General features: G+C 39.1%; 1 protein-coding gene across 2 annotated transcripts in view; it reads left to right on the plus strand.

Moving 5' to 3' along the window:
* The first annotated feature begins 2,217 nt into the window (after positions 1-2,217).
* Positions 2,218-27,359, plus strand: part of fancl (FA complementation group L) — a 28,906-nt gene continuing 3,764 nt past the window's right edge. For both annotated transcript variants that reach the window (XM_040138763.1, XM_040138764.1), the window contains exons 1-10: positions 2,218-2,590; positions 3,148-3,206; positions 3,397-3,457; positions 3,986-4,042; positions 5,158-5,255; positions 14,329-14,425; positions 17,274-17,342; positions 23,427-23,577; positions 23,798-23,881; positions 25,776-25,821. In XM_040138763.1, coding sequence (XP_039994697.1) covers positions 2,504-2,590; positions 3,148-3,206; positions 3,397-3,457; positions 3,986-4,042; positions 5,158-5,255; positions 14,329-14,425; positions 17,274-17,342; positions 23,427-23,577; positions 23,798-23,881; positions 25,776-25,821 — 809 coding nt within the window. In that variant the 5' untranslated portion in view covers positions 2,218-2,503. The remainder of the gene's footprint in view (positions 2,591-3,147; positions 3,207-3,396; positions 3,458-3,985; positions 4,043-5,157; positions 5,256-14,328; positions 14,426-17,273; positions 17,343-23,426; positions 23,578-23,797; positions 23,882-25,775; positions 25,822-27,359) is intronic.

Consider the following 27,359-nt stretch of genomic DNA (forward strand, 5'->3'; position numbering starts at 1 on the left):
TGCAAAGACAAGCAGTGAGGTTCTCCCTCTTTTGTTTGTGAGTCTGCCTGGCTAGGTTTCTGTATTTGCATGAGCCGGCTTTTTACAGCTTTGAAGCAGGTGGATGACAAAAACATCAATCTCTCCAGGCACACTGTGTGGCATGCATGCTTTGACACACTCCCCCCACCAGCTCTGTACAGTATAATCACACATTCCTATTCTCTCTCTCATGGCACCCCGAATGAATATGGGCTCAAAAGGAAACTGAAAGACAAGTGTGCATTGCTGGAGTGTGCTTTTGTGGTAATCATGTTTTGATTGGATTAGAATAGGAATTTGCTACATCTCCAGAGTTCCATTTGCCATATGTTTAGGCACTTTTATGCGCACTGGTTGAGGGAGGGCATTGGCTGATAGATTTAAGTTAGCAACAGACACTAATCATGAGCCAGAATCACAAGGTGTCTGTTTGATTTTTTTCCCTCTTTAACCACTTTATAGCAAAAATTGTGTCGTTGTGCTTACAAATGCTTTCTGTAGCCCAAACAAGTAACTACAGGTTAATACCAAGTAGCTTGGCTGTAGCCATGCAATTCGAAACAAATGTGAGCAGTTTCAAGATCAAGTCCAAATTGGGGTTGAGTCTGAGTCGAGATAGAGTGGAGCATTTAGCAGCTAAAGGAGTTGGTGGAGACCCAAACAAAGATAAAAGGAAAGTGAATACTCAACTTAAATTTATCAGGTGGTTTAGAAACAAGTCTCCAAATTTTTGATAATGTTGCTCCATAATGGCCTGATATGTAAACAGGCGACTGTTTGGAAAAAATGTAGCCATATTTGCCAATTTCATTAGGGGATAATATGTCAATGTTGTAATTTCAGCTTGTTCCACTGCCCCCAAGTAGCTAAAAAAAATCACTCAATGCAGCTTTAAGGTACTTTCAGACTGTGAGTGGTTGCTGCTGCAGGATCTGGAAAGACGAGATCTGGAGGAAACGATTAAAGTAAGAGCTTTTGAAAAGGTGCAGCTAATGTTTTGGCATAAAGCAACCACAAAAACCACACAGAAGAAAACAAAGCATTATCTAATTTCACTGGCATCTGAGTTCCCTGAATAACATGTGTCTTTACCACTGGTGAACAAACATGAATTGAGAAAACACAGTCCTGAATCTGCTTTTAAGTTCATTTATCCATTTGTGCAATTAAACAATGTGTATGATATCAACTAAAGTTTCTATATTAATCTTGTAATATTGCTAACAATTCCTATACTTTAAGCTACATCCCGCTCTATTGGGTTTGGTGATGAGACTGGAGTAGGGGGAGAGCAGCATCTCCTAGCATATCGTATAATAGGATTTTAGATGTGCGGAGGTAGGGAGTTTCACCTTGCTGCCGTCCATTCAAAATACAGAACACAGACGTCTTCAGCTGGCGGACGCAGCAGTAATCACTAGCCGTCTGAAAGTACTTTTACTGTCGGTTATAGTGAGAATCACTCAAGGAAAAAAGCAAACAACAAACTGGGCTGCCAGTTCACCAAATTTTTTGAACACATCTGTCATGTTATTTTATGAAATTAAACATACCAGTTGTTTATAAAGGATTACTCTCCATGTCCGCCTTGATACTACACACTAAATAAGTGTATTGTCAACATCGCATTATTTCAGAAACAGGAAAGAATGAGTGGGACAAAAGTGAGAAAGAAATTTATTGAGAGATGTGTATAAACTAAAGATGACATCCAAAACACCTCAATATAATGGATTATTTGTAATTTGCATTAATCTATTTCCATTTGTTATGAGAAAAAGGGTCTTTCTTCTATTATTATAGCAATTGTATTGCAGTTTCATAGCTTTAGGCCACAAGTTAACTCACTCTTCTTTTACTTGATATCACTTTTTATGGCTTATTTTATCAGAATAATTTGTGCTGTGGTTATTCATCTGGCTAGTTTTCGGTCCCAGAGATTCTCCTTTCTAGAACAACAGCAGTTATAGCCTGAGCAGAGCAATGAAAGACCAGTAGAAAAGAATATGTGAGCCTGGTTAAAGGAACGAGTGAAAACGAAGCTTCATGCAGCTCCTAGCGACAGACGGCTGCTCAGAAAAGTTATTTGCCCAGCTATTTCTGTGATACAGCTAGGAAAACTTATTTACAAACCGACATTTAAACGCCACACCACCGGGCGCCCGCTCGGAAATTCCGATGTTTTTTATCCGTTGCTGAAGGCAGCTGGGTGACGTCGGCGTATGTTCTTCATGGAGGGATGTAAAGTTTTCAAACATGACTTTACACACTGTGTTTAGCCCAAGCTAATACCATGGGATGTCTTTGGGGATTGGGCTTTAGTAGCATTAGCTGAAATATCTGAGATCACGCGTTTGGTTCAGATTCCCGACTTATTTAGAATCGTAATTTCACTGCTATTATGCCAGGCTTGCTATCGTTAGCTAAGGAAGCGGTCCTCCCGTTTTGACCTCTGACAGAAAGTTTAACGAAGATAAGTTCAATGGAGAGTTCACTGGTAAAAGACAACCCATTACTTTTACCTCTCAACAATGAGAAAACCGTCTATGATGGATTTGTCACTGTCCAGGTAACTTATTACTTTCTCGACACAAGAAGGATTCTCCAATCTGCATCGAAGAATGTATGCATTAAAAGATGGACAGATTTACTTGTGTGGTAGACCAGCTATGACTTCAGACATTTCACGAATGTCTGGGAACATCGTAAATTCGGCCTTCACCTAAAAACATATATTTCTTTTTACATTTGAACCCACCGCCTCTTACTCAGTGTTAGCAGAAGTGCACTGTAATAAAATGGGAAGAAACTGTACAAAGCGATATTTTATTGTTAACATTTCTTAAATCTGATATTAAGTACTTGCTTTATGCCGAACTGAACAGCTGATCCCGTTGATTCAGACGTGGTCTGAAGTTAAGTTCAACCCTGAACGTGCCTCTTCCATTTACGCAAAGAAACTGTATATTGTCCAATTTCTGGAGGGAATTCGGCATGTTCTCCATTAGTAAGTTAGTTTTACTCATAACTGACTTGCTAATTTATATAGTTAGCTTAAAAATATTGCAGCTCTAAATATTGCTATCATAATGTAGCACATTTGTCATTGTCATGTTGCTCTCCTAGGAACGAGACTTCAGAATCAGAATACTACTACCACCAGATCGCCAACTCAAACGGGCCAAGTACAAATGAACATCTCACCTTCTCTTTACAGGATGTATTGTTGATGTCACAAACTATGCTAACATTTCAAGAAAGTACAATACTGGTGTAATAAGCAGTTACTCCATTTCTAAGTCCTTACACAGCCACAGAATGTTTTTTTTAATTACTGTGTTATGGTTGTAAATGTTCATCTCCTTTGTTTCGCAGGCTGCACTGCAGTTGGCAGTTGAAAAACCTGTTGCATGGATATGAGCACGTAGTGAAACAGGTAAACTCTACAGCATTACATATAGCATCAAACCCTTTGGTGTGTTTGCTGCTTTTTGCATCATACTATTACTGTTGTTTTGTGTCGGTCAGCTTTGATTGAGATCATGTGGATCGTTCTGTGCTCAATTAATTAATGTTTTTGGTCATGTCATTTTGGCTCCTTTGTGTTTGCTGCATCATGCATGGCGTCGTTCCTGTACTCTCTGGCACCCATTAGGCTTGCCTCACTCAGAGGCAGAGAAAAATATTTTTCACTGTTTAATTAACATTGCCTAGAAAATGTCCCTATTTGTTATGTGGGCCCTCAGGGTTATTTGGATGAGATTGATATTTCACCCCGGGCTGCAAAGTTCATTATTTTCACAGCCTTTAAGCTATCATTAATTATTAAAGCTGGTGGCAGCCCCCATTAATCACAAACACTGTGTTTGATTTGAATGCCTGGCTAGAGGAAAGAGGTAGACACTGTCACTTCATTATCCTCACATTCAAGGATGTCTTTTCTCTTTTCTTCAACTTCTCACAGAGGCTGCAGCAATCAGCCGATCTTGTCAGTTTCATACTGGAGGTGAAGACTGTCTTGGTAAGAAGGAGAATGAAACAGTAGTTAACACGTTCACTTTGACATTGTGGCTTTAACACTAGGAAGTACATGGGAACCTCCGGGTATTATCAGTAGCGTCGATTGTGAGGCACACATGTAGATATATTTGGGATGTGATTTTTCCAGATCAAGCCGGAATTTCGGATTTTCCGACTTGAAAATGCGACCCACTTGAATCATGCAGATCCTTAAGAAAGGGTCCATGGCTTGATATGTTGCTTTTTATTTCACTGTTTTTATGTAGCTAAATTACAAACTTCTGCAAACTTAGCCTGCTAAGTTAATAAGCTAGCCAGCTGATGGCCACATGTAACACTTGGCTATATGAATGGTTGCTTTTCACGTCGTCCTTAGGTAAAAGGTTATGGCACATTTTGTGTTATTATGTTGTGAATTGTTAGAGCTGGGTAAACCGTATTATTCTGTGGGGAAACAGTAGGCTTGCAACATTACCTAGCGTTAGCAGCTACGTAGCAGTTTAGCCACAAATCAATGGATCCCCAGTAATGGTAATTGCGAATAGTTGTGTTGTCAGGTGTAACACTAATAAGAAATAAAATCCCAATGTGAAGTTTTATGATTTTTTTGGGGAACCCCATGTTAATATGAATCTCTAGTGACTCGTGATCATGTTGATGGGAACATACAGTGGAAACTATAGTGATCAAGGTTACAGTGATTAACCACTTATATGGATCAAAAAGCCTGGGACAGAATCATTCCTATACAAATGCTGTTTAAATAATTTGCTTATAGCTATCAAGTAGTCCGCTTACAGAGTTTTTGGGTCTTTTCATACATGAGAACATATGGAAAAAGAATTTAAAACTGTTGTAGCCTACAACTGAAAGCTGTCATTTGCTCAGGCTCTCTTCTAACTTACTTGTATGAGGTTTTTGGACCGCCACAGTGTGTACAGACTGTCCCTTTCTGCTCGCATTTTAGGGTCTTTTGGTTGTGGGCCTGATGAACTTTTGCTGGATTCATCTTGTTTGCTTTTAGCAGAAAGATGATGGTGCAGAGTGGTTAAGTTGTGTAATGATGTGCCTACTAGCCTGGGCTTAAAATGAGAAGCGCTCTTTCTGTCATTGCAGGAAGTGGGTCTGAAGAGCCGTCCTGAGTGCAGCTCCATCCCACCTCCACAGTATTACTCGCAGCTCATCTCTGAGATGGAGACCCTTGGGTGGGACAAGTAAGTGGGCATCTAGGAGCAATAACACTGGCTCTGGAGTAAGGTTTTAAACAAGCATTAATTATTAAGTTTGTCAAATGTTGGGAAAGTTGGATGGGACCAACATGTTTGCTAGGTCTACATGTCACTTTGACAGGTAGCTTACCTGTGTTGTCTGTGGCTTGAGTTGTGCTGATTAACTATCGTATAAACTAACAAGGATGAAGGGCTGATTGCCAATTGTTGATGCCCCTGCTGATTTTAAGATGATTATTCTTTACTTCTTTTTTCCATCAGTGGTGCAAAATCCATTTATGAAAAATCGTAATCAGTATGCTGTGGTAATCTGCTAGTAATTTTCCAAATATTTATTTTATGATTTTAACTAAAACATAATGTTTGGCTGTGGAAAACAGGGGAAGTTATGTTTTGGGAAAGTGATGTCAATGTATTCTAAACATAATGTTCATGCTCTGCTTCTATATTTTGTTTAGTTTACTTAATCAGTGGGTACTTCTTATGCCATATGTGATTTGATACAAACACTCCATTCTTCCTACTGGCTAAAGCATTGCACTGTGCACTGTGAGGGAAGTTAACATTTGGAGACGATCAAATTCTTATCCAAAAAATTAAGCATCTAATGTAGATAAACTAAAGCTGAGCTGAGCTATTGGGTAGCTACCTCATCAGGAGGCTGAGCCTAACCAGAGCTGCCATAGATTCTAGGCACACCTCCTGTTTCATACAGTGTGAGAGGTTGATATTTTATATGCAGCATTATTAAATTAGTTTCTGCATCTGTTTAATCCTAATGAGCCTGCGCTGACATCTGCAGGCTGCGTTGTGGTCAGTTTCCATCGCTCTTTCTCTCTCTTTTCCATTCATGTGCTAGTATATACAGTGCATGCAGTCTGCCTGACACAGTGACAGCTTCAAACATGGGTTATCCCTCACTGCCCAGTCTTATCAGGTACAGGTGAACAAAGGCAATGATGATTGAACGATCTGAATACATAGACGACTGCCCAACCCTACTCTTTCTGAAATTCGTTTTATTCCACTTTAATTTTACTGTATTTGGCCATAAGCACCAGTAAGTGGTTTTGATATTAACACTAAGGGTCAGTATCTCAGTGCATGTTCAGATTTTGTACAATTGCACTGCAGTTTTTATTGTAAATCTAGGGTTGTTTCACTCGTTAGCTAGCTAAATGGTAAATAAACTGTCAAATTAATTGACTGGAATGCAGGTGCAAATTTAAAGCATGTTTATCTCCCCTCATTGCAGTCCCGGCCACTGCATTTATTTCATCAAATGTATGGAATAAACCTCTATAGATAATTCGTCCGGTTTTCAAAGTGGTTCTAAAGATGAATGAATTGCCACTAAATGTAAATAGTTGTTTAAATTGCCTTACAGTGAGAATCAAGTGATAATCAAATTATGTTCCCTGTTCCCTTCCCCATTTGCATGGTGCAAGTATACTCTGAAACTCATTTTCCTGCAGACATATTTGCTGATGGAGCTTGTTTCATGATTATCTAGATATCAACACTGCATTTTTGCCTGTTCTCTGTTCAAGCTGTTAAAGGAACTTCAGCTTCTACAACCCAGAACTTCTGCAAAAAAAAAGGCAATTACAGTATAAGTGAATCTTAAGCCAGAAACAAGGGAAAATTATCGAAACTGTAAATCATTATTATAATAATAATAATTATTATTAGTAGTAGTATTAGTAGTAGTAGTAGTGGTAGTGTTTGTGTATTTATTTATTGACTTTGCATATTTTCCCTTGGGCAAGATTAACATGCTGAGGTGTCTATATGACTGGAGCACTCCATTGCTTTAAATGGCTTAATGGAGCAGCAGTCCAAACTAATTGAGGAGGCTGCAACAACACAGCTCCACATTAACAAAAGGCTCTTAGTGACTTCCTTATTTTTAGTTATTGAGTTATAGTTTAATCCAGGTCATATTAAATAACTCTCAGCCAACGTGCGGTGACAGGCCCAGCTAATACCATCCTCTCCACTCGTCAGGAGAGAAAGAGGAGGGGGTGGTGGTGGTTAGTGGGAAGATATCTGTTCTCCCCCAGCTTGCATTAAGCCTTGACTACTACACTAATTTTCCACTCTCCTATTAATGACCATGGCTACAATTATGATATTAGCGAAATGCAAATGGCTCTAATTGAAGAGTCTCAGGTTTTAATAGGAGAAGGGGAGGTGAAGGTATGCTTTATGCCGGAGACCAACATCATTTTCAGTGTCATGTTACGGTTAGGAGACATTATACACAGTGAACCTCAATCTCCAAAGCACTCAAGTTTCACTTGGCGTCTTAATTTGTAAGGGCTGTGCTAATAGCCACCAGGGGTTTTCAGCTTTAATGCTTTATGCTGATTGGACCAGGTAAGTGAGTCTTTCTCTCTCTCTCTCTCTGTCTCCATTTCTGCATTTGAGAGCGTGGTCATCTTAATTGGCTGGAGATGGCATACTGTGTGTTAATTAATGGAAAATGAGGTCAAGTAGGTCAGCCGCCATCACTTGGTGGCCTCAAAACGTGGCCCAGGAAGCTCTGGGGCTCATTATGGGCACAGCTGGCACTCCATGTTCACAGCCTCTTGGTGTACGTACAGAATGTCGTCTCTTCTTATCACAGTGTTATCACTCTGTCACACTGTGTTGCTGCTCCTCTGAGGCCAGTTATAGTGGCTCCCTGACAGCAGGGCTCTGTTGGGCCAACGAGGCCATGGGCTGAGGGAGTAGATGGTTTCCAACATGGATTTTCTTTTCTTTCTTTTTTTCATCTTTTTGTTTGTTACATTATTGGGCCATCTAATAAATTGCTCCTGTAATTCTGTGATTTAAAGGCAGTCACAAATGGTATTGGGAGCTATGCAGTTATGCAGTTACATCCAGTAAGTGATGATAATGTTGCAATTAGTACAGTTAGACTGTAAATCAGTTAGACTGTAAATAAATAGGTGTCTATATTATTTATAAAATTAGTATTTTTTGTGCCCCTGATTTGCACATACATTATGTTTGTGTGTATGTGACTTACATTTTCCTCTATTTCCTTGCTGACTGATGGTACCCTGTGTACGCTATCATTTTGCATGTGACTTTCTCATGTAACACACACACAAGCAATCACTAATGCCGCAAAAAATAGGCAGTTGTAAGCATCTCTCAAGCCCAAGACAAGGAAAAGTTATTATTATCATTTTTTTACTTTGTGTATTTCCCCAGAGTTAAGACTAACATACTGAGGTGGCTATATGGCTGGAAAACTCCACTGCTTTAAATAGCATTATCGAGCAGTTCTTGTCTTTTTCTTCCCAGCAGTCTAAACTGATTGAGGAGGCTGCAGCAACACAGCTCCACATTAACAAAAGGTTCTTAGTTCCTTATTTTTAGTTAATGAGTTATAGTTAAATCCAGGTGAAATCTGTTGAACTCACTGGTCATGAATCACTTTGTCAACACATACAAAAAATTCAGAGACACGCACACACACGCACAAATGTGCGTGGTGTGCACTGTCTGGAAGGAGCACACTTGGCTGTGGAGTCGCAAATGGTATGCTCTCATCAGTCTTCCCAGCAGGACATCTGACTGTCATGCTGTTTCCATCATGGCCAAGTAGGGGCGGCAGCTAGTCACTGCTATCCTGGCATGAGATCCCAGAAGAGAGGAGATGGAAATTTGTGTGTTAGCGATGCACCAATGACTTTTTCACTGTCTATACTGTTTGTGCAGACCTAAACCTTAAAAGTTGGTCGATACTGAGTACTGGTCTGATTTGTCCTCTCTTAATAGAAATTTAAATAAGTGGTATGACTTGCCCTTATATTTGCTTTATGAAATGCAGCTGAATCTTATGCCTCTTATTAGTCTTTTTTGCACTCAGCACATTCATTGTTTTACAACTTTAATATCCACTTGGGAATAAGGCTGGGTGATATGGCTATATCGCGATACACAATATATATCTCGATATTTTGAAATCTCTTCTAAAGCACTTCATAAATGCTGAATTTAACCCTATGATGCATACACTCACACCAGTATGATGATTCTAGTAGTCCCTGCAACATATGTCTGCGTTAAAACCTTATTGTTTATATTCATTAATAGTTTCTGTTGAAACAATTTTAAAATTTGCACGCAAATTGGGTTAATCACAACGAAGTTAAATTTAAAAAAAAAAAAAAAAAAAAAAGTATTTATTCAAACCAGGCAATTGCACACATAGGCTTTTAACAGCTGTTAAATGAAAATAAATAGTAGCATAATGTAGGCCTCCATAATGTAGCCTAGTTCTGTAGCGATCAAGCTCAAGAAAGACCCTTAATAAAACAGAGCTCAAAGCAACAAAAAAGTGATTGATTTGGAAAATGAAATCATCTGCTTCTGGGCTGGTTGCTTTGGTGTTTTATTTGGTATAGGTGGACATGTGTGGACATGCAGAGTTTCAGGTGAAACAAATTTGTGGTAGTGCTACCTTTTTTGCGGCAACGGTTTCGCTGCATATTTTGCAGATAACCGTTGTTTATTCAACATCTTCCTTGGGATACATAAACCAATGCCAGATGATCGATCCAATGCTGTTTCTTTTTGGAACCAGTTCATCCGCCTCCAACTTATATTTCCATTTCCGAACTCAACACACATAAACTCGCTTTGGTGCTTCACTTCTTTCGCTTTCTCCAGGCTCTTTCCTTGTTCCCTCTACATACAAAAACGCAACTCTCACCTATATACAACACGCATACTGGCCCAGGAGAGGGGTCTGGATGTGCGGGCGATTGTGTGATATATGTATGTGAATTTTTTTTTTTCTTCCTTTCTCTGTGTGAGAGGGAGAGAGCTATAGCAGAGAGCGAGAAGAACAAATCGCCAAAGCAAGTCTCATGCCAGCGGCTTAAAAAAAATTAGGTGACAATTTTTTTTAATCAATGCTCATGATACAGTCATTTACTACATCCCACTACAAGCCACAATACATCGAGTATATTCGACATACCGCCCACCCCTACTTGGATATTAACTATTATTCCAGCTTACCTCCTTAATATTTTTCTTATTTTTCCTAACATCCACTGCCGTGGAGACAACATACTTTAAAGGTTTTACTTATATACTCCGTCTGGCATTGTACTTTTTTATATTTTAGCTTCTTGAAAATGACCACAATGAATGAGAAAGTCAAAATATAAGCTGCAGTTTTGAAACAGAATGTTAGGTTCTGAGTTCCAATAGCTGGTTTCATTTAAGGTCCAGTTTCCAGTTGATAAAATGCCTCAGTTCGCTACGCTTCATGGTTGTGGGTTTTTTTTGTTTTTTTTTTTAAGTTAAGAGCAATATGGAATACATCTAGGTAGCTGGCTTCTCATTTTTAGCCAGGCACTTACCCCGGGTAAAATTACAAACATCACCAGCAGCAGATTATAACAGCTGTAACTGATTTAAAATCTCCCTTTACTCAAAAATGTGTTTTGGCTTATTGTTATTTCAGTTGGGTGTTTGAGCCTCACTGTGCAGAATGATGCATGTGCAGAATTGGACACTAGAAGGTTGTTTCACTTTCATCTGCACAGACAGTTTCATAGTGCTTACCTTAAATCCCAGTTTAGGACATTTATCTAGAAGCTGACATCACAACTAGTTTGGAAGCCAATTTGGTCCAGACTTTTCAGTGAAGCAGAAAAAAAATTGTGTCCAAGCAGTTTTGAAATGAAAAACATTTGCATATAAAGAGATTCAGATTTTTCAGTGAGGGTGAAGGAGTAATTTTAAGAACAAGGTAAAACTTTTTTTTAGGAAAAAAGCTATCAGAAACATATTATTACCCTGAGCAAATTCTTTCATATGTATTAAAACGTGTCTGGAATTAACTTAATCTTTAATTTATTTGTTAATTCAATAATATAAAAAATGAAACGTGCCTGTGTCTAGTTTATATATTATCTACATTTGGATGTCTGTATGCAGCCAAAGATGGTTTGTGAAAGCAGAGGAACATTCTTACTCAAAACAGTTGTGAGCAAACGGTGTGTTTCTGTAATTCATCAAGACCACTAGTTTTGCAGCTCTTCTCTACAGAAATCATTCAGCTGACTGTATTAGATCAATTTCAGAGGAATGTCCCAATTAAACTTTCAAGAAAAACTAGTGTTTCTGCCTTCTCGGTGCACAAAAGGTGAATACAGGTGTTTGAGTTTTAGTTATTTTTAGCTGTAATTACTTGCAAATTTCAAAGCTAAAACCTGCAAAAAGCAAGACCCAACAGACTTATAACTGCAGAAAGACAAAGGATATGCAGTGATTTCCTCAGATGTCATGACTTAAATAAGATTTAAGTGAGAAAGATTTTTCTCTTGAGAACCAGCATTCTTTTATTCATGCCCTCTGCAAAGCACCTGCACTATTTCTATGATTGAACTTCTTTTTGTATTGATTTGTTCATTTGGATCCTTGTCACTTTCTTCACTCGCACATGTCTACTAACCAGTCTTGCCTGTTGTTGGCCTGATAGGTAGCACTGATATCAGTACCGATACATCCTTTTAAACATGGGAAGTGTGTGTGTCTGTGTCTGTGTGTGTGTGTGTGTGTGTGTGTGTGTGTGTGTGTGTGTGTGTGTGTGTGTGTGTGTGTGTGTGTGTGTGTGTGTGTGTGTGTGTGTGTGTGTGTGTGTGTGTGTGTGTGTGTGTGTGTAATACGCAGATAATTTTAGAGATAGAGAGATGGAGTAGTGATGGGGGGGCACACTGAGTAAGCGTGGTAGCAGAAATTTATCTATCAGGTCAGCTTGTAAGAAAGCTTCACTGAGTCGAATTGGCATGATGATGATATCATGAATTTGTATGTGTAGATGTTAGTGTGCATATGACACTTTAACACTGTTGCCCTTCGCATTTGATTGCGAGTGTGTGAACGAGCAAACACTTTTGTGAGTCGGGCAAATTGGACACTGTCTCCCGTCATTCCATCACTTCGTTAAGTGTGTGTGTCATTCCTGAGCACACTGCTCACATCACTTCCCACTACCATACTCCATAAATCCTCAGCCGATATACAGCCGTGTCGGCCTCAGCACAGAGCGTCCATCATAATGTTCTGTACATCTGGAGGAGAACTGTCCAAATCCTTTGTCTCAGATCAGTATTTTGTCACTAAGTCTCAGTAAACTAGAGATGGACTAGAGCAGCAGTAAATATGACAGTAGTGTGGATGCTTGCTTTGGCCAGATGAGTGTTTTGTCCTCAGCCTCAATAGGTTAAAATTACCTTAGGATGGAGGGGGGTCTAATTTACAGGTCATCTCAGGCTTGAAAATGTGAACCTACCTTAAGGTCATTGAAAGAAACCTAATATTATGAGAGCTAGAATCAGACTCCTGTAACAGCTAAAATCCTTTCGTGTAATTATTATTATTTCTTTGTGACGCAACAGTTGCAGAGTGATGTTGACTTAGGTTTCTTCCCGTTGGCAGTCAGTTGACCAGTCGTGGCCTGTCAAGGTGTCTTAAAGCAAACTTTACACCAATACTTGCTGTGACATTGTGGATAACAGCCACAACAAAACAACAATAGCATTAATACCCCAAGTACCCCATTTTCACCTGGTATTACTAAGCATTTCATATCTCAATTCTGCCTGCATTGGGATTGGATTTCAATATGCAAATGATATAGGCGGAGCTGGCGGACTTGACAACAAGGGTCTCAGCTCAAGGGAAGGAATGTAGGACACTCTCAAGGGACAGGTATGACATGCAAGTTAAGGGTCACACAACAGCTGGAGACTGTCAAAGTCATCGGTAGGCCAGTTTTCTGTAGCCTTGTTAACTAAATACTTATAATGTAAGGTAATCAAGACAAGTCTGTCAGACATGTGACCCTTCCTTTCCTGCGCAAAGGGTCATCTGCAGATTTTTAACAGGCAGCTTGTGGTAGCAGGAGGAGGTGGAGTTATTTACATATCCAGCAGACATGGACCAGCATTAGAATTCATTTCGAGTCTTGTCTCTTGATACCTGACGAAAATAAGTCAATTATTGACTCCTCTTTTTAGCTCTGACTTGGTCTCCACCAATACCTAAAAAAACATTTCTGGTCCCCTAATCGCTCAGTGCTCCACCATGTTCACCAGCTGGTCTCTATCTGCTGTTTGGTGCTGGGCTGGCAGTGTATGGTGGGTTTACCAAAGCTTTTTCACTGAAAAGAGCTGCTTGCTGCTGAATAAAAACTGGGTTAATGAGAGCGGGGAGACTGAACCAGACAGTAAAACTTGCTTGAAACCCACATTGATGAAATCATTATAGGATAAGCAGATATTTCCCAACAACCGAATATCCTATTTGGTTGTTGGGAACTGCTTGAGAAATAATTAGAATTTATTTGAATGGATTAATATTTTGAGTAAGTTTTAAATTGTCATGTACATAGGATTTGTTTTATCAAATATACCCCTGTTTATCACAATTATTCTTCAAATGTGTCTGAGTAGATTAGTATACAGTTGCAACATTATTGTATAGTGTCATGAAAGCTGTATTAAAACAGCACAGTATGAGGACTTGTAGTGATATAACCTTGACACCAGTTCTTTTCCATCAGTCAGGTGATGTGCTGGCGGAAGAGTCCTCAGATTATGTACTGTTGTGCATGCAACAGAGTGTACATATAGTCAGTGTGTTTCCTTAGAGTTTTATTAGAAAGCATAAAATCCACTGTGTTTCTGCTGATTCAGGATGAAAATAATGCACTCAGCCTAAACATGATTGGGTTTCTTCATATTCCACTATTAAAGCATTAAAAAACCACTTGCTGGTGAAGAATACAAATTTGAATATAAGTTATATCTTGCCAGATTTGGTTGTAAATGTGGAGATGTAGCCTGATGTCACTGTGTTGTTACCCAAAGTAATAAATCTGAAGGGAGAGTTGATATCTCAATATTGCTCTCTGCTGCTGTGATTAATGATGGATGATGGCTGTTGTCAGTGTACAACGTTGTGTGTACTCTTCTCTGCGAATGGATGTTGATTTATTGTGTTTGTACTGTGTGTCCATCTTCAGGCTGCTTTTCATAGACATGGAGTTCCGAACGTTGAGACTGAAAGCGCAGGACTCCTCTGGAAGGCAGCACATTCTCACTATTAAACTTAAGCCTAAGGTAAGACACACTCTCCTGCATGCACAGGAACAGACACAAAGTTTCCTGTAAGGACTGAATAATTTTCACAATTAGTCATCATGGAATACTCTACAGCTTGAAGTTGACCTACAGTCAATCCAAATCCCAACAGGTCAACTTCACCAAATGCATTTTGGATGTCAAATTTGGTCGTAGCAAATGAGTATATCTGCACCCCTAAATCTAGATCAAACTGGAGAGGGTGTCGAAAGACCTGATACCTAACTGTGACTAAAATTTTGCACAGATAAAACACCTGTACACAGACCTGCGCATGATGGAAAAGCTTCCTCTATGCATAGAAAAAAAACCAATACACCCACACTCAGCTGCATAGCTGCTATTGAAGAAGTAAATAGAAGCTTTATCTACTGTAGATAAAGGTAGTCTGGTGGAATAGTACTGTAATATAGTGTTTGAAATGTTTATGATAATGTTTATTATTAAGATGTGATTTTAGTGTAGACTTTCAGCTTTAATTCAAGGGGTTTAACAAAAATATCGCAATAATCGTTTAGGGATTGCAGCCATTTTTATACATAGTTCTTCATTTTCAGAGGCTCAAAAGTAATTGGAAAAACTAACATAAATTTAAATATAAAGATCATTTTTAACACTTACATGAAAATCCTTTTCAGTCAATGAATGCCTGAAATTTGGAACCCATAGACATCACCAAATGCAGAGTTTCTTCCCTCGAGATGCTTTACTGCAGCCACCGTTTGTGGGTCTTTCAGTCCTCATTTTTGTCTTCAGTAAGTGATAAGCATACTCAATTGGCTTGGGATCAGGTGACTGACCTGGCCATTGAAGAATATTTCATTTTTCTGTGCCTTGAGAGGCTCTTTCTATTTTTTTGTTTGTTTGTTGTTTTCTATTGCAAGTTTTGGGTCATTATCCATCAGTTTTGCAGCATTTGACTGAATCTGAGCAGATAGTGTGACGCTATACACTATACAATTGTCCAATTACTTTTGAGCATCTGAAGATGAGGGACTATGTATAAAAATGGCTGTAATTCCTAAATGGTTAATGTGATATTTTTGTTAAACCCATGAATTAAAGCTGAAAGTTTACACTTCAATTACATATTGATGGCTTTGTTTCAGATCCATTGTGGTGGTGTACAGAGGCAAAATTAAGAAAATTGTCACTTCAAAAAACTTCAAATACTTAAGTTATATTTTACTATTGTACAATTAAAGACATGTTTCTCGCCCCTGCCTCTTTGAAACTCGTTTCTTAAAATCGTCGAGCGTCTAGTAGCTGGCAGGATTGTAAGTATCTCTAGCGGTCTTGCAGATTCTACGGAATGGTGGGTGGGTGGCATGGTGAGGTGGTGCTTACCTAAGCCCAGATGACATCCACTGGGGACAAAGAAGGGTGGTGGGACCTCACTCTGTGCCCACCTGCCCACCTGGCCCTCCTCACCCCTCTGGCACGAAGTAAAAATAGCTTGGAGTCCTCCCTGCGTTCCACCTGCTTCTATCAGATCCGGCGCCAGGTCATCCCTCACCAGGCACAGTTAGGGAGGAGGCAGCACTGGCACGGACACATGGAGGCTTGGCTGGCAGGGGAGTGAGAAAGGAAGAACACTGGGAAAGGACAGAGAGTAGTGTGATGTTGAAGGTGAAAGGAGAGAGGAAATCTGGCTTGTAAGTCCTGGCTTGTATGTCTCCGTCAAGCTTCTTATTGAAGAGTTAATGAAGTTTTGGCTGACCAGCACTGATGCTAGGGTTTTCTGAAAATTTTAAATAAAAGATGGTATACAAATGACTGAGTCACAACAAATAAACACAAACAAATAAAGACCAGTTGCTATAACAAGACCTTGAGGACAGGTAGAATTACCTCTACTTTAAAAGCTAACCTGATCAGTTCATCATAATGTATATTTCCGCGGCATATATTCCATCAGTACAACAAATTCTACTCTCTTCTGTACTGCTTTAAATTTCTCTTTTTAACAGAAATACTGTTTTCATCCACTAATTATTTCCTTAAGAAAAAAACATTTCACATTAAAAGCATACAAGGAACAATAGGGATTATGCTCTTTGAGCCTCTAGAGGGCTTTAAATGTGAAAAAATCTGTACAAGTGTCTAGTTTTATTATTAGCAGCTTAACAGCAGTTGAAAACAACATCAAAATAGAAGTGATTGGAAATAATTTGTGTATGAAAACACAGTTTCTGGTAAATAAAAGGAACTCAGAGAAGCAGAATTCTGTTTGATATGACTGTGTTGTTGTATTGATGTAATTAGTGCTGTGAAAATATGTATCGTATAGAATTTTTCAAGACAACAGGTAAACTTGGAAAGTACTGTTTGCATGAACAGCAAACAGTATCAACAGCAAGTTAAATGGGTGCAGGTCAGAAAACAGAGGCTTTTTACTACAATATAATAGTAATCTTAATAAACTGGGAAAATTGGAAAGAGAGGCCCGTTTCAGATAAATGCTGAATTTCCTCTATAGATAAAGTAATTTAGAGCCATTTTGTGTTTTTGAGTTTGCATTTAAACTTTAGCTGGTCTATTTAATAGGTTGTCTGCCTGTACATTGTACCTTACACTCAGTGAAACAATCGAATAAAAATCTACTCTAAGTCACAGAAACTCATGGACAGCCTACATAGCGTGATCACATAAGAGGGAAGTGCAAGGATGAAAGAAAGAACTAAAGACAGAGAAAAAGAAAGGGCAGCCGAATCTGGCTTCCTGTCCCAGCCTTGGTAAAGAAGGGATTGAGAGGATCAACTAGATTTAATATTTTAATGAAGCCTTAATTTATGGTACATAACTGTCCCATGTTTTGCACCAACAGCACCCTGCAGAGGCTCCCGAATGCTCAGCTGACCTGCCAGTCCCTCTGGCCATAACATGGACACCACAGGTGTGTAAAAAAACTGCATGTTATATACAGTTGTAAAAATAACTGCCAATTGAATTTAAAAGCTGCAAAGAGATGATGCACTAATTAATGAACAAGGTTCTACATTTGCTCATGCACATACTGTCTAGGATGTCCAAGACATTAAAGTTAGGACAAAAAAGGTCCACAATGCGCTTCCACCCATCCATTAGCTATACTGCTTATCCGTTTGAGGGGTCATGGGGGGGCTTTAGCCAATCCCAGCTGACATTGGGCGGGAGGCGGGGTACACCCTGGACAGGTTGCGAGTCTTGACTTTTAAACCTTGGGAGTGAGGAGATTTTGAGAAAGTGAGGACATTTTGGTCGGTCCTCACAACTTTAAAGGGCTGTTTGAGGATTAAGACTTGATTTTATGGTTCAAGTTAGAAGTAGGTTTAGGTTAATGTTAGGGTAAGGGTTAGGGTAAGGTATTTAGTTGTAATGGTTAAGGTTAGGGTAAGGGGCTAGGGAATGCATGATGTCAATGAGTGTTCTCACAAAGACAGAAGTACAAGTATGTGTGTACGTGTGTGTATGTGTATGTGTTGCTGAGCTGATACATGGCAGGCGTACAGTGAGGACCAGCTTAGAACAGCAGTACCGTATGGAGCCTGTCTGCCTGCTGTGCTGTTGATGGATCTCTCCCACACTGCAACATGAAGTGTGTGTGTGTGTGTGTGTGTGTGTGTGTGTGTGTGTGTGTGTGTGTGTGTGTGTGTGTGCCAAGTGTGTTTTTGTGTGGTGTGTGTGTGTGTGTGTGTGTGTTTGTGTTGGGCGGGGGGAAGGGCTTGTCTGTCGGCAGTCCTGACATGTTCATTTGAATGAGTAATTATTGCTTGCTCTATTGCAGGGCCAAGACGTGCCACTCTGTGCATTTGTGTGGAACTAGATTGGGAAGAAAAATAAACCTCTGGGTGGGGGTGTGTGTGGGTGTGTGTGTGTGTGTTGGAGCCGCCTGTACTTGTGGGGGGTCCTACAACTTTGTGGGGACCAAAATGCTGGACCCCAGAAGTTTAAATGGCTGTTTGAGAGTTAAGACTTGGGTCTTAGGGTTCAGGTCAGGATTAGGTTTAGGTTAGGGTTAGGGTAAGGGTTGGGTTAGGCATTTTTTTGTGATAGTTTAGAGTAGGGTAAGGGGTTAGGGAAAGCTTTATGTCAATGACAGGTCCCTAAAAATATAGTAAAACAAGTGTGTGTGTAGTTTGTGTGCATGTATTAAGATACTGAGGAAGTTTTAAGTGTGAATGTGTGAGGACTGAGGGTTGAAGCTATCAGTAGTAAGGGCTAAAAATAATGATTGTCATTATAGATACAGATTGGTCTGTTGATCATTTTTGTGATTAATTTTGTTATTGATTAACTTCATCTATAAAATTTCATTTCGACTTTGCTCATTTCGTCTGATCAACAGACTAAAACACGGCCAACACTTGTAGGTTGTGACCCCTCATCATATGCTGCATACAGTATGTCTATGAACAAGTTGACCAAAGAAGGATATTCCCTTTTTAAAATGTTTCATTTTGATAGTTTTTGATACCTGAGGAGGTAAATGTATTTCAGTATTTAACAAGAAGAGAGCAAAATTTGAGGAAAAAAAAAGAAATGTAAAAAAATGTATCTCTTCTTCTCTCCCATCCCATTGATCATCTCGCAACCATAAGATTTATCTTCCAGCTCCTTGGGCAGGCCCTGATTCCCACCTTGGCATCTAAAAAATCCCAAGTTTTCATTTTACTTGCATATGAACCAGAATATACCAAAAAATCCTCACTCTTCAGAGTCTGTAACCAAAAAATATTTGACAATTTTTATATTTAAATAATGTATGAAATGACAAATTTATGATCATTTAATTTTCTTGTTATTGATTTGATTCAGTTCTAAACTAATTGTTTCAGCCCTAGCCAGTATATAGCATTTTACTTTCAATATTTCATCTTTTTTTATTTTAGGTTGACTATTTGACAGTTGTGCCAAAAATTATTAATATCTATAAATGGAACCGGTAGGGCAATCTGAAAATATTTACCATATGAAAATATAAATTTATTTGCCCTCAGAGAATTTGTCACATCATTTATACTCTAGTATCTCTCCCTCTAATATGTCTAATTTTATTAAGCCATTGTGGCCAAAGTTACAAATCAATGAGCAGGAAATTGCACAATTTTGCATCTGTGTGATTATGTACCTTTATTTTTCAGATGTTTAATTTACGAGATGATCCAAAGATTGACATTTGTGTCATATTTTATCCATAAACAGTCTCTCAATTGATTTTTGAGATGATTAATCATAACACAATATCTTCCATGATACATATGCTTTGATAAACTACCCCTTTTGTCCACCCCTACAATGAGCGGATGTTTCTTACAGGTGTTTAGTCATGGCCGGATGTGGACTAATGAATTTGGTTTAGGTGAGTTCCTTAAAAGTAATCTAAATTCAAGACTCACTAGCTTTTACCAGAGCTTTCCGCTGTATCTCACAGCCTTGTTCAGCAAATGGAACTCAGGTGTCATCCGGCGACGTAATTGAGGTTTTTTGGTTATGTTTTTGGTTCTGTACTTAGGTCAGGTGATGACACCTGAACAGGTACAGTTTGCTGAAGATCATTATATATAGTCAAAAGCTCCAGAGAACGCTAGTAAGTTAGCATTGAGTTTAAAATATTTTAGTACAGATATGTGTTTGCAAGATCAAGAATGAACTTTGACAGACTCTGCACTTTGGAATGATTCCTCTTTGACGTACCTGATATAAAAATAATAACTACATACATTTTTGATAAGAAAAAAAACGTGGTCAGGGCAGAACCTCAGACAGGTCAGAGGTGGTCATATCCATTCAAATATAGGTCATCTTTCATATTCCAAGTCCATTGTTAAATGTAAATGCCTCATACAATCAACATGCAGTCAGAAGTGTTCTCCAAATAGTGTAAAAGACCATTTAAAACACTGATCAGTTTGATTTCAGTAATTCTGTGTGTTCTCTCAGCTGTGATCTGTTCATTTAGACAAACAAAAACAGTCTGCGGTTCCAGTGTGCATTCACTGACACACTGTTATAGACCTAACTTACGATCGCTTCACCTGATTTTGTTTCTTACTCAGGTGTCTTCATGTCTTCTATGGCGAATACAGTAATGTTGGCATGCTTATAGTAGCTTATAACACATACATATAGCCGCAAATTATATAACCAATTCTGTGCAATTCTATGAAAATATAGGGTGAGAGTAGTCTATTTTTTTTTTTTTTTTTACAATAATTAAGAATAATTCTTAAATCGTTTGTCAATGAGGGGCTGCTCAGTGAGTAAAGGATTCATTGAAAAAAAGGTTAAAAAGAGTTAAATTTAGTAGCATCCATGTACAGAGGAGTGGAGTCTTTCAGCCTGGTTGCTTTTGGAGCTAAATTGAGGTCAGTCAGAGATATCATAAATAGATAACACGGACTGATTGAGATGGCCAAGGAGCAAATCTCAGCTCAGATTCGGAGTCTTTCATACTTTCTTACAGCCTTCCACCCTTACCCGTGTTCTTCGCTCAGATACGGCAGGGATTCAGTTACCAGCTCTTTTTCTTTCTGAACTGGGCCTAGCGTAGTTCTCCTTAGCAGTAACTGTAATCATGCCACTGGCATTAATTGGGCTGTAATTGCTGAGGCTCTCAGCACCTGGACGATGCTTAATTGTGTGCACTCTGCTGGCACAATGACCCATAATTTTTGGTTCATTTTTTCCCCTAATTTTTTCCTTCTCATTCCATCTGTATTTCGCTAACACTCCTCCATCAGCCTCCCTTTCTCTTTTCCATGTGTGTGTGTGTATACGAACATATGTGTAATTTAAGTTTTTTTCGGTTTTAACCAACTGGTCGATTGCTGTCTAAACTTTCAGCTCACTCCAGTACCCCAGATGAGACAGTAGAAGCCCTCCGAATTTGGTTGTATCAAAAACTAAAGTCTCAGTATTGGTCTCGGTATTTTGACTTAATTTCAAATTAATAATGAACTTAAACAATTCTGGGGGACCTCTCTTGAACACAAACCTAACCACAATTTGCTGTTTCCATGCTACTGTGGGAGGCCTTTCATACAGCAATTAGCTTTATTTACCCTTAACAGCAGGGCTGCAAGTAACAATCATTTTCATTATTGATCAGTCCGATGGTTCTTGTCATGATTAATAGATCAGTTGATTAATAGTGTGGTCCATAAAATGTAAGAAAACGATGAAATATGCCTATCATTAATTTTCAGGGCACAAGTTGAGGAATTCAAGTTGTGTGTTATCCTACAACCAGCAAAAACCAAACGATATTCAATTTATAATTATTCAAGACAAAGAAAAAGCAAATCCTCACATTTGAGCCGCAGGAACCAGAGCATGTTTGGAATTTTTGCTTGATAAATGACTTAAACAGTTAATCCATGTTCAGAAGAGTTGCCTGTTAATTTTCTGTGAATCAACTAGTCGAGTAATCTTTTCAGCTGTACTTCACTGTAGGTTCACTGTACAGTAGTTTGTTAATCCACAGATTCCTTTGGTGTTTAAAATATCTCCCAGTGTCACATTACAACATTGATCTTTAAGTTTTTATAAAAATTTGACTAATGTCCAAACCAATAATGAAAAAGCAGTCTGATTTGGTTAGGGTTTTTTGTTTTGATAACTTTTCCAACTACTATCTGCTAAGCAACTGCTTACAGGTGTAAGCAGAACACTAAAAGTAGGACAATATTTTGAATTTCTTTTGCTCTTTTAATGGAATAGTTTGAAGTTTTGGGAAATAGCCTAATTTTTTCCCTCATCAATCTACACTGATTTACCCCATGGTGACAAAGCGATAACAGAATATTAGAAATTTTTGAAAATTTATTAAGAAGAAAAAAACTGAAATATCACATTGACATAATTATTCAGACCCTTTGCTATGACACTTGATATTTAGATCAGGTGCCTCCCATTTCTCTCGATCATCAATGACATGTTTCTACACCTTGATTGGAGTCCACCTGTGGTAAATTCAATTGATTGGAAATGATTTTGAAAGGCACACATCTGTCTATACAAGGTCTCACAGCTGACAATGCTTATCAGAGCAAAAACCAAGCCATGAGGTTGAAGGAACTGACCGCAGAGCTCAGAGAAAGAATTGTGTCGATGCACAGATCAGGGGAAGGCTACCAAAAAAATGTTCTGCATTGAAGGTTCTGAAGAGCACAGTGGCCTCCATAAGTCTTCAAATGAAGACGTTTGGAACAACTAGGACTCTTCCTTTAGCTGACCTAACAGAGCCTGAGAGAATCTGCAATGAAGAATGGCAGAAAATCCCCAAATCTAGGTGTGCAAAGCTTGCCAAAGGTGCTTCAACTAGAAACTGGGTAAAGGGTCTGAATAATTATGTCTATTTTATATTTTAGTTTTTCCATTTCAGTAAGTTCTCAAACATTTCTAAAATTCTGTTTTTGCTTTGTCATTGGGGTATTGAGTGTAGATTGATGAGGGGGAAAAATGAATTTAAATGACTGCAGTAAAAGGCTGCAACATAACAAAATATGAAAAAAGTGAAGCGGTCTGAACACTTTCTGAATTCACCGTATCAACCTAAGATAGAAATAGCCTAGTTTAGTAGATATGCTCGGTGAAGACAGATAGGTATGGGTATAGATCTCTGTGCAGGCATAAATAAACTTGGCAATCTCACTGTGGTGATAATCCTTCCGAAGGCCTCTGCAACGGGCTGTTTGCTAAGAAATAGTTACAGCACGTAGCTCCCCGAAAAACAAAGAAATGTAATTTTTACATTTTTGTTTGTGTGGAGATTGATCAACCGTGAAACAAGGTGATAATTAATTCGCTTTCGAGGTGTTTGTAGGCCTAGTTGAGAGCTTTGGACAGAGCCAGGCTAGCTAGAAGTGGCATTAGCAGTTTGGACATAGTGGCCTAGAGAAGAGGTAGTTTATTACAGAGGCTTCACTGCTATTGCAGCACTTTGGAATACTCTAGTATTGTAAATGACCTTTGTTTTTGTCCTGGTCTGTTTCTGTAGAGTACTCTGGAGGAGCTCCACAACCAGTTTCTACTGGTTTTGGAGTCCTTGACAGAGTTCTGGGACGTCCTGGATGAGATTGACAGCAAGACCTGGATTCTGGAGCCGGAAAAACCCAGCCGGTCCGACACCATGAGGCGGATCACCATTGGTACTGCGTAACACATGCAGGCAGATCTCAGCACAATTAATTCCAGTCATCCAGACACTTTATTTCTATGATCTAGTATCACATACTCTGCAGTGTCTCATTGGACAGTTCAATGCAACTGATCAACGTAAATTATTACACATACAGTAATACTAATACTTTTTTCATATGATAAAGTAGGTTGTTGTTTGGATGGGTACATTCCTGTCTGTGTGTGCAGGACACAACACATCCATCAATGTGGAGGTAGATCCCAGACACCCTAAGATGCTGCCAGAGTGCTGCCTGCTGGGAGCCGAGCATGGTGCGTAGGTCTCAGGCAGCGCAAGAGCATAAGAAGTGTATCTGCTCTATTACACGCCCAAAACTGACATAATATATTATGGCATGGAAAATCCTCCCCTCATTATAATGCATTCATCAGGTGCCAATGAGGTTTGTGAGTTGATTGTTTTTTTTTTAAGGTATTTTTGTTGTTGACTTTATTGACAGATCAGTGAGAGTGCAAGTGTCAGGTAACACCAGAAAGTAGCACAAAAAAAAACTATATATACAATAGGTGGCTTCTTGCATCATTGGCAGGCGACACACCTAACATTGTAGCTTCCATTATTTTGGACTCTCTTGGGTCTCAAATCCGTCAGAGGTCAGCACCGTCAAGCTGGGTTTGGCCTCAGAAGGAGGGCTGACAGAATGAAGTGTGGAGTCCTTTAACCAGACAAAACTAAAACTTTATTTACATGCATTTATATTAACCTAGCTAATATCACATTCAAATGAATTTGGTCATTGTGCCTCAGAGGTCTAACAAAAGAATACAAATTGTGGCCTATTTTTCTCTCCTTAATGTGCTAACCCTTAAAATTATATTTACTTTAACAGAGTACTTCGATCGAGAACCATGAAATTGACATGTTGAAATTCACCAAAACTGAACTCTATGCAGAAGTAGCACAGAGAATCTCCGCGGATTGTTTTCATCCTATTCAAATGAACTGATTTAGATCAGAATTGTTGCCATTATACGCTGGACTGACAGAGCCCTAAAACCCATGCCCTTGTGTATCTGCATTGTGAAGCTAGGGTTATTTAACCTAATTGGCTCATGCGTTGACTATTTCTTTCGATTAATCATGTTGTCTATAAAATGTCAGAAAACAGTGAAAAATGCTTATCAAAATTTCCGAGCACAAACCGACATTATTTTTATCCAGCTAAATCTCCCAAAAATATTCAGTTTACATTGGTAAAGAAAGAAAAGTAGGCACATTTGAGAAGCTGGAAAACACAAATGTTTGCCATATTTTCTTGGATTGGTTAAATAATTAATCAGATTAGTTATATCTGTTAATTTGCTGTTGATCAGCTAATCCGCCATATGTTTTAGTATTAGTTGGACCAACTGTGTCCTGTGCCTCTTCATAATCGAAAGCCCGACCATGGTGAGTAATATGCCAACTGAGGATCAGCCCAGGCAGTTTAAACTCTGCCTGAGCTGTCATTACTCAGATCAGCGAGTAGCCATCAGGCAAGAATGACAAAGGAATAGTGCTTCTTTTCCGCTGATCTCGACGTGTCTCGGCTTCAACCGGGCTGGTTGTGTTGACTGTTGTCTGTCGCCGTGTCAGAGGACTTGCTCCCAGTATGGCACATTTTCATTCTCACCACGCCAACCCGCGAGCTTCAGATTTCTATTTAAGTCCCTGTCATTTTTGGCTATTGTTTCTGTAAACTCAAGGTCATGCAACTCCTAGCCTGTTGCCTAGCAATTCAACGCAGAAGATATTAAACACACACACACACACTTCAGCCAAGATGGGAGGCGCGCGGTGACCCTCATATAAGAGGGTTCACGTAGAAATATTGCTTTTTGCATGTAGGAATAACAAATATCGAAAGTGATGAGTGCCGCACGGAGACAAAGTTCCCCTGTGGAACAGAAGAAGCAACGATGGCTCATATCCGACATTGGTCACTGCTGTCGGTGGTGAACTGGGCTGTTGTCACATAAGACAGCGTTTGAGGGTATGCAGAGGATGTTTTTCCAAGACAGTCTAATTTTCTGAGGGCTTATACTTTATGCAATAGTGTATCCGCAGCTATTTGAAATGTGTGAAAAAAGACTCAAATTTAAGGCTTTTATTAGTAGTACAATTTATATCCAATACCAAATAATTTCTTCTCTTTTGTTGCTGCAGTGGTGACTCCGCTGAGGAATAAGCTTAACGCCAATATGCACTTGTGGTAAGGTCCTCTGCCGAGCTTTTACTTGAATAAATGAATGTGTGATTATTCAGTGCAGTAATTTATATCAACTTTCAGTGGAATCCTGTCAGGATGGTATGATTACCATGTTATTTTCCAAATTTCTGTTGTCTAAATGTTGTCAAGCTGTAATTAAAAATGAACAGAATTAGTTATTAAAGGTTGTGTTTTAGATATGAACAGTTTGGCAGGTTTCATTCATAATGGATTAGTACAACAGTGTAAATCAGTTTCATTGTTTAATGGGATTTTGCATTATTGTCAGAGTGCCAATGAAAAGACCAAAATCAACAATGTGTTAGTCGGTCTTCCAACACTCTCTGATCTCTCTACACTCAGCTCCAAGCCTATTAGTTCCTATTAAAGACGTATAACTTTGAAGCTGGACTTAACAATCTTTTATACTAACAATGAGCCAAATGACTGTGTGTAATCGCTTGTAGTGACTAACCCAGAGAGAATTATCACCAACTGTGTTGCTACATGGCACGACGTGCAGTTGCCCAGAACTGCAAGTGCAGTTCCCCTCTGCTCCACAGAGTGTTTTAGCATCTTTCAGCTCACTGTGTTTTGTTTTTGGGCCTGCAAAGTTATCATTTTGTTTCAGTCTCATCAACTCTCATCAACCAGGTTCATTAAAAAAGAAAAAAGCTCTGATAAACCCAATGTCCACTACCTGCTCAGCCCCAAACAGCAGGCAAAGTTAGCAAAGAGCTGGTGAACATACTGAAACATTTAGCAGCTAAAGAGCCAGATTTTTTTTTTTTCTCAAGAATTGGTACAGACCAAAAACAGAGCTAAAGAGCAAGTGAATTTTCAACTTGCATTCCTCAAGTGGACACAAACACAACTCCAAATGGATGCTAATGTCGCTCTTTGCCTGCTGAATGTGTGAATAGGCAACTGCTTGCTTACACGTTAGCCATTTTTTCTAACCTGTGAGTGATGTTCAGTTTGTTGTAGAGTGCTGTGCCCACGGAGCCATAACACTGAATAATGTTGCTTTAAAAACAATGTTAGTTTCATGAAAAAAGGCTCGGTAGTTTCTTAAAACAGCTGGCCGCTGTTTACTTAAGGTTACTTAAGCAGCAGGTAATAGTGCATTTGCTGCAGACTATTTTAACTGCCTGCTGGGGTTAATAATCACTAACACATTTGTTGAGCTAGTGAGTATTTAGCAGGATGGTAAATACTCACTAGTAAGTGTGGGTTCATGGTAATGAAGGACCATGTCACCGAGTTCAACGGTGTGGCTCATTGATGTGTTTTTAACCAGTGTTGGGCAACAGTTGAGCTCTCTGGCACAGAGAAATGACGTGTATCACAAACACATACACACACACACAATACTTGTGAATAGGATGCATTCATTGTTGGCTTTGGTCTTTCCATGGGAGCTCGTGAGCATATTGTCCAGCCCTACTTGGGCTCTTTCTTGCCCTTACATGCAGTAGCCTTATCAGCGTCAAGATCACAACCCGCATACCACCTCCACTACTTTGAGAGGAAAGAACCAT

Source organism: Xiphias gladius, chromosome 11 (genome assembly GCF_016859285.1).
Source record: "Xiphias gladius isolate SHS-SW01 ecotype Sanya breed wild chromosome 11, ASM1685928v1, whole genome shotgun sequence".
Taxonomy (NCBI): Eukaryota; Metazoa; Chordata; class Actinopteri; order Istiophoriformes; family Xiphiidae; genus Xiphias; species Xiphias gladius.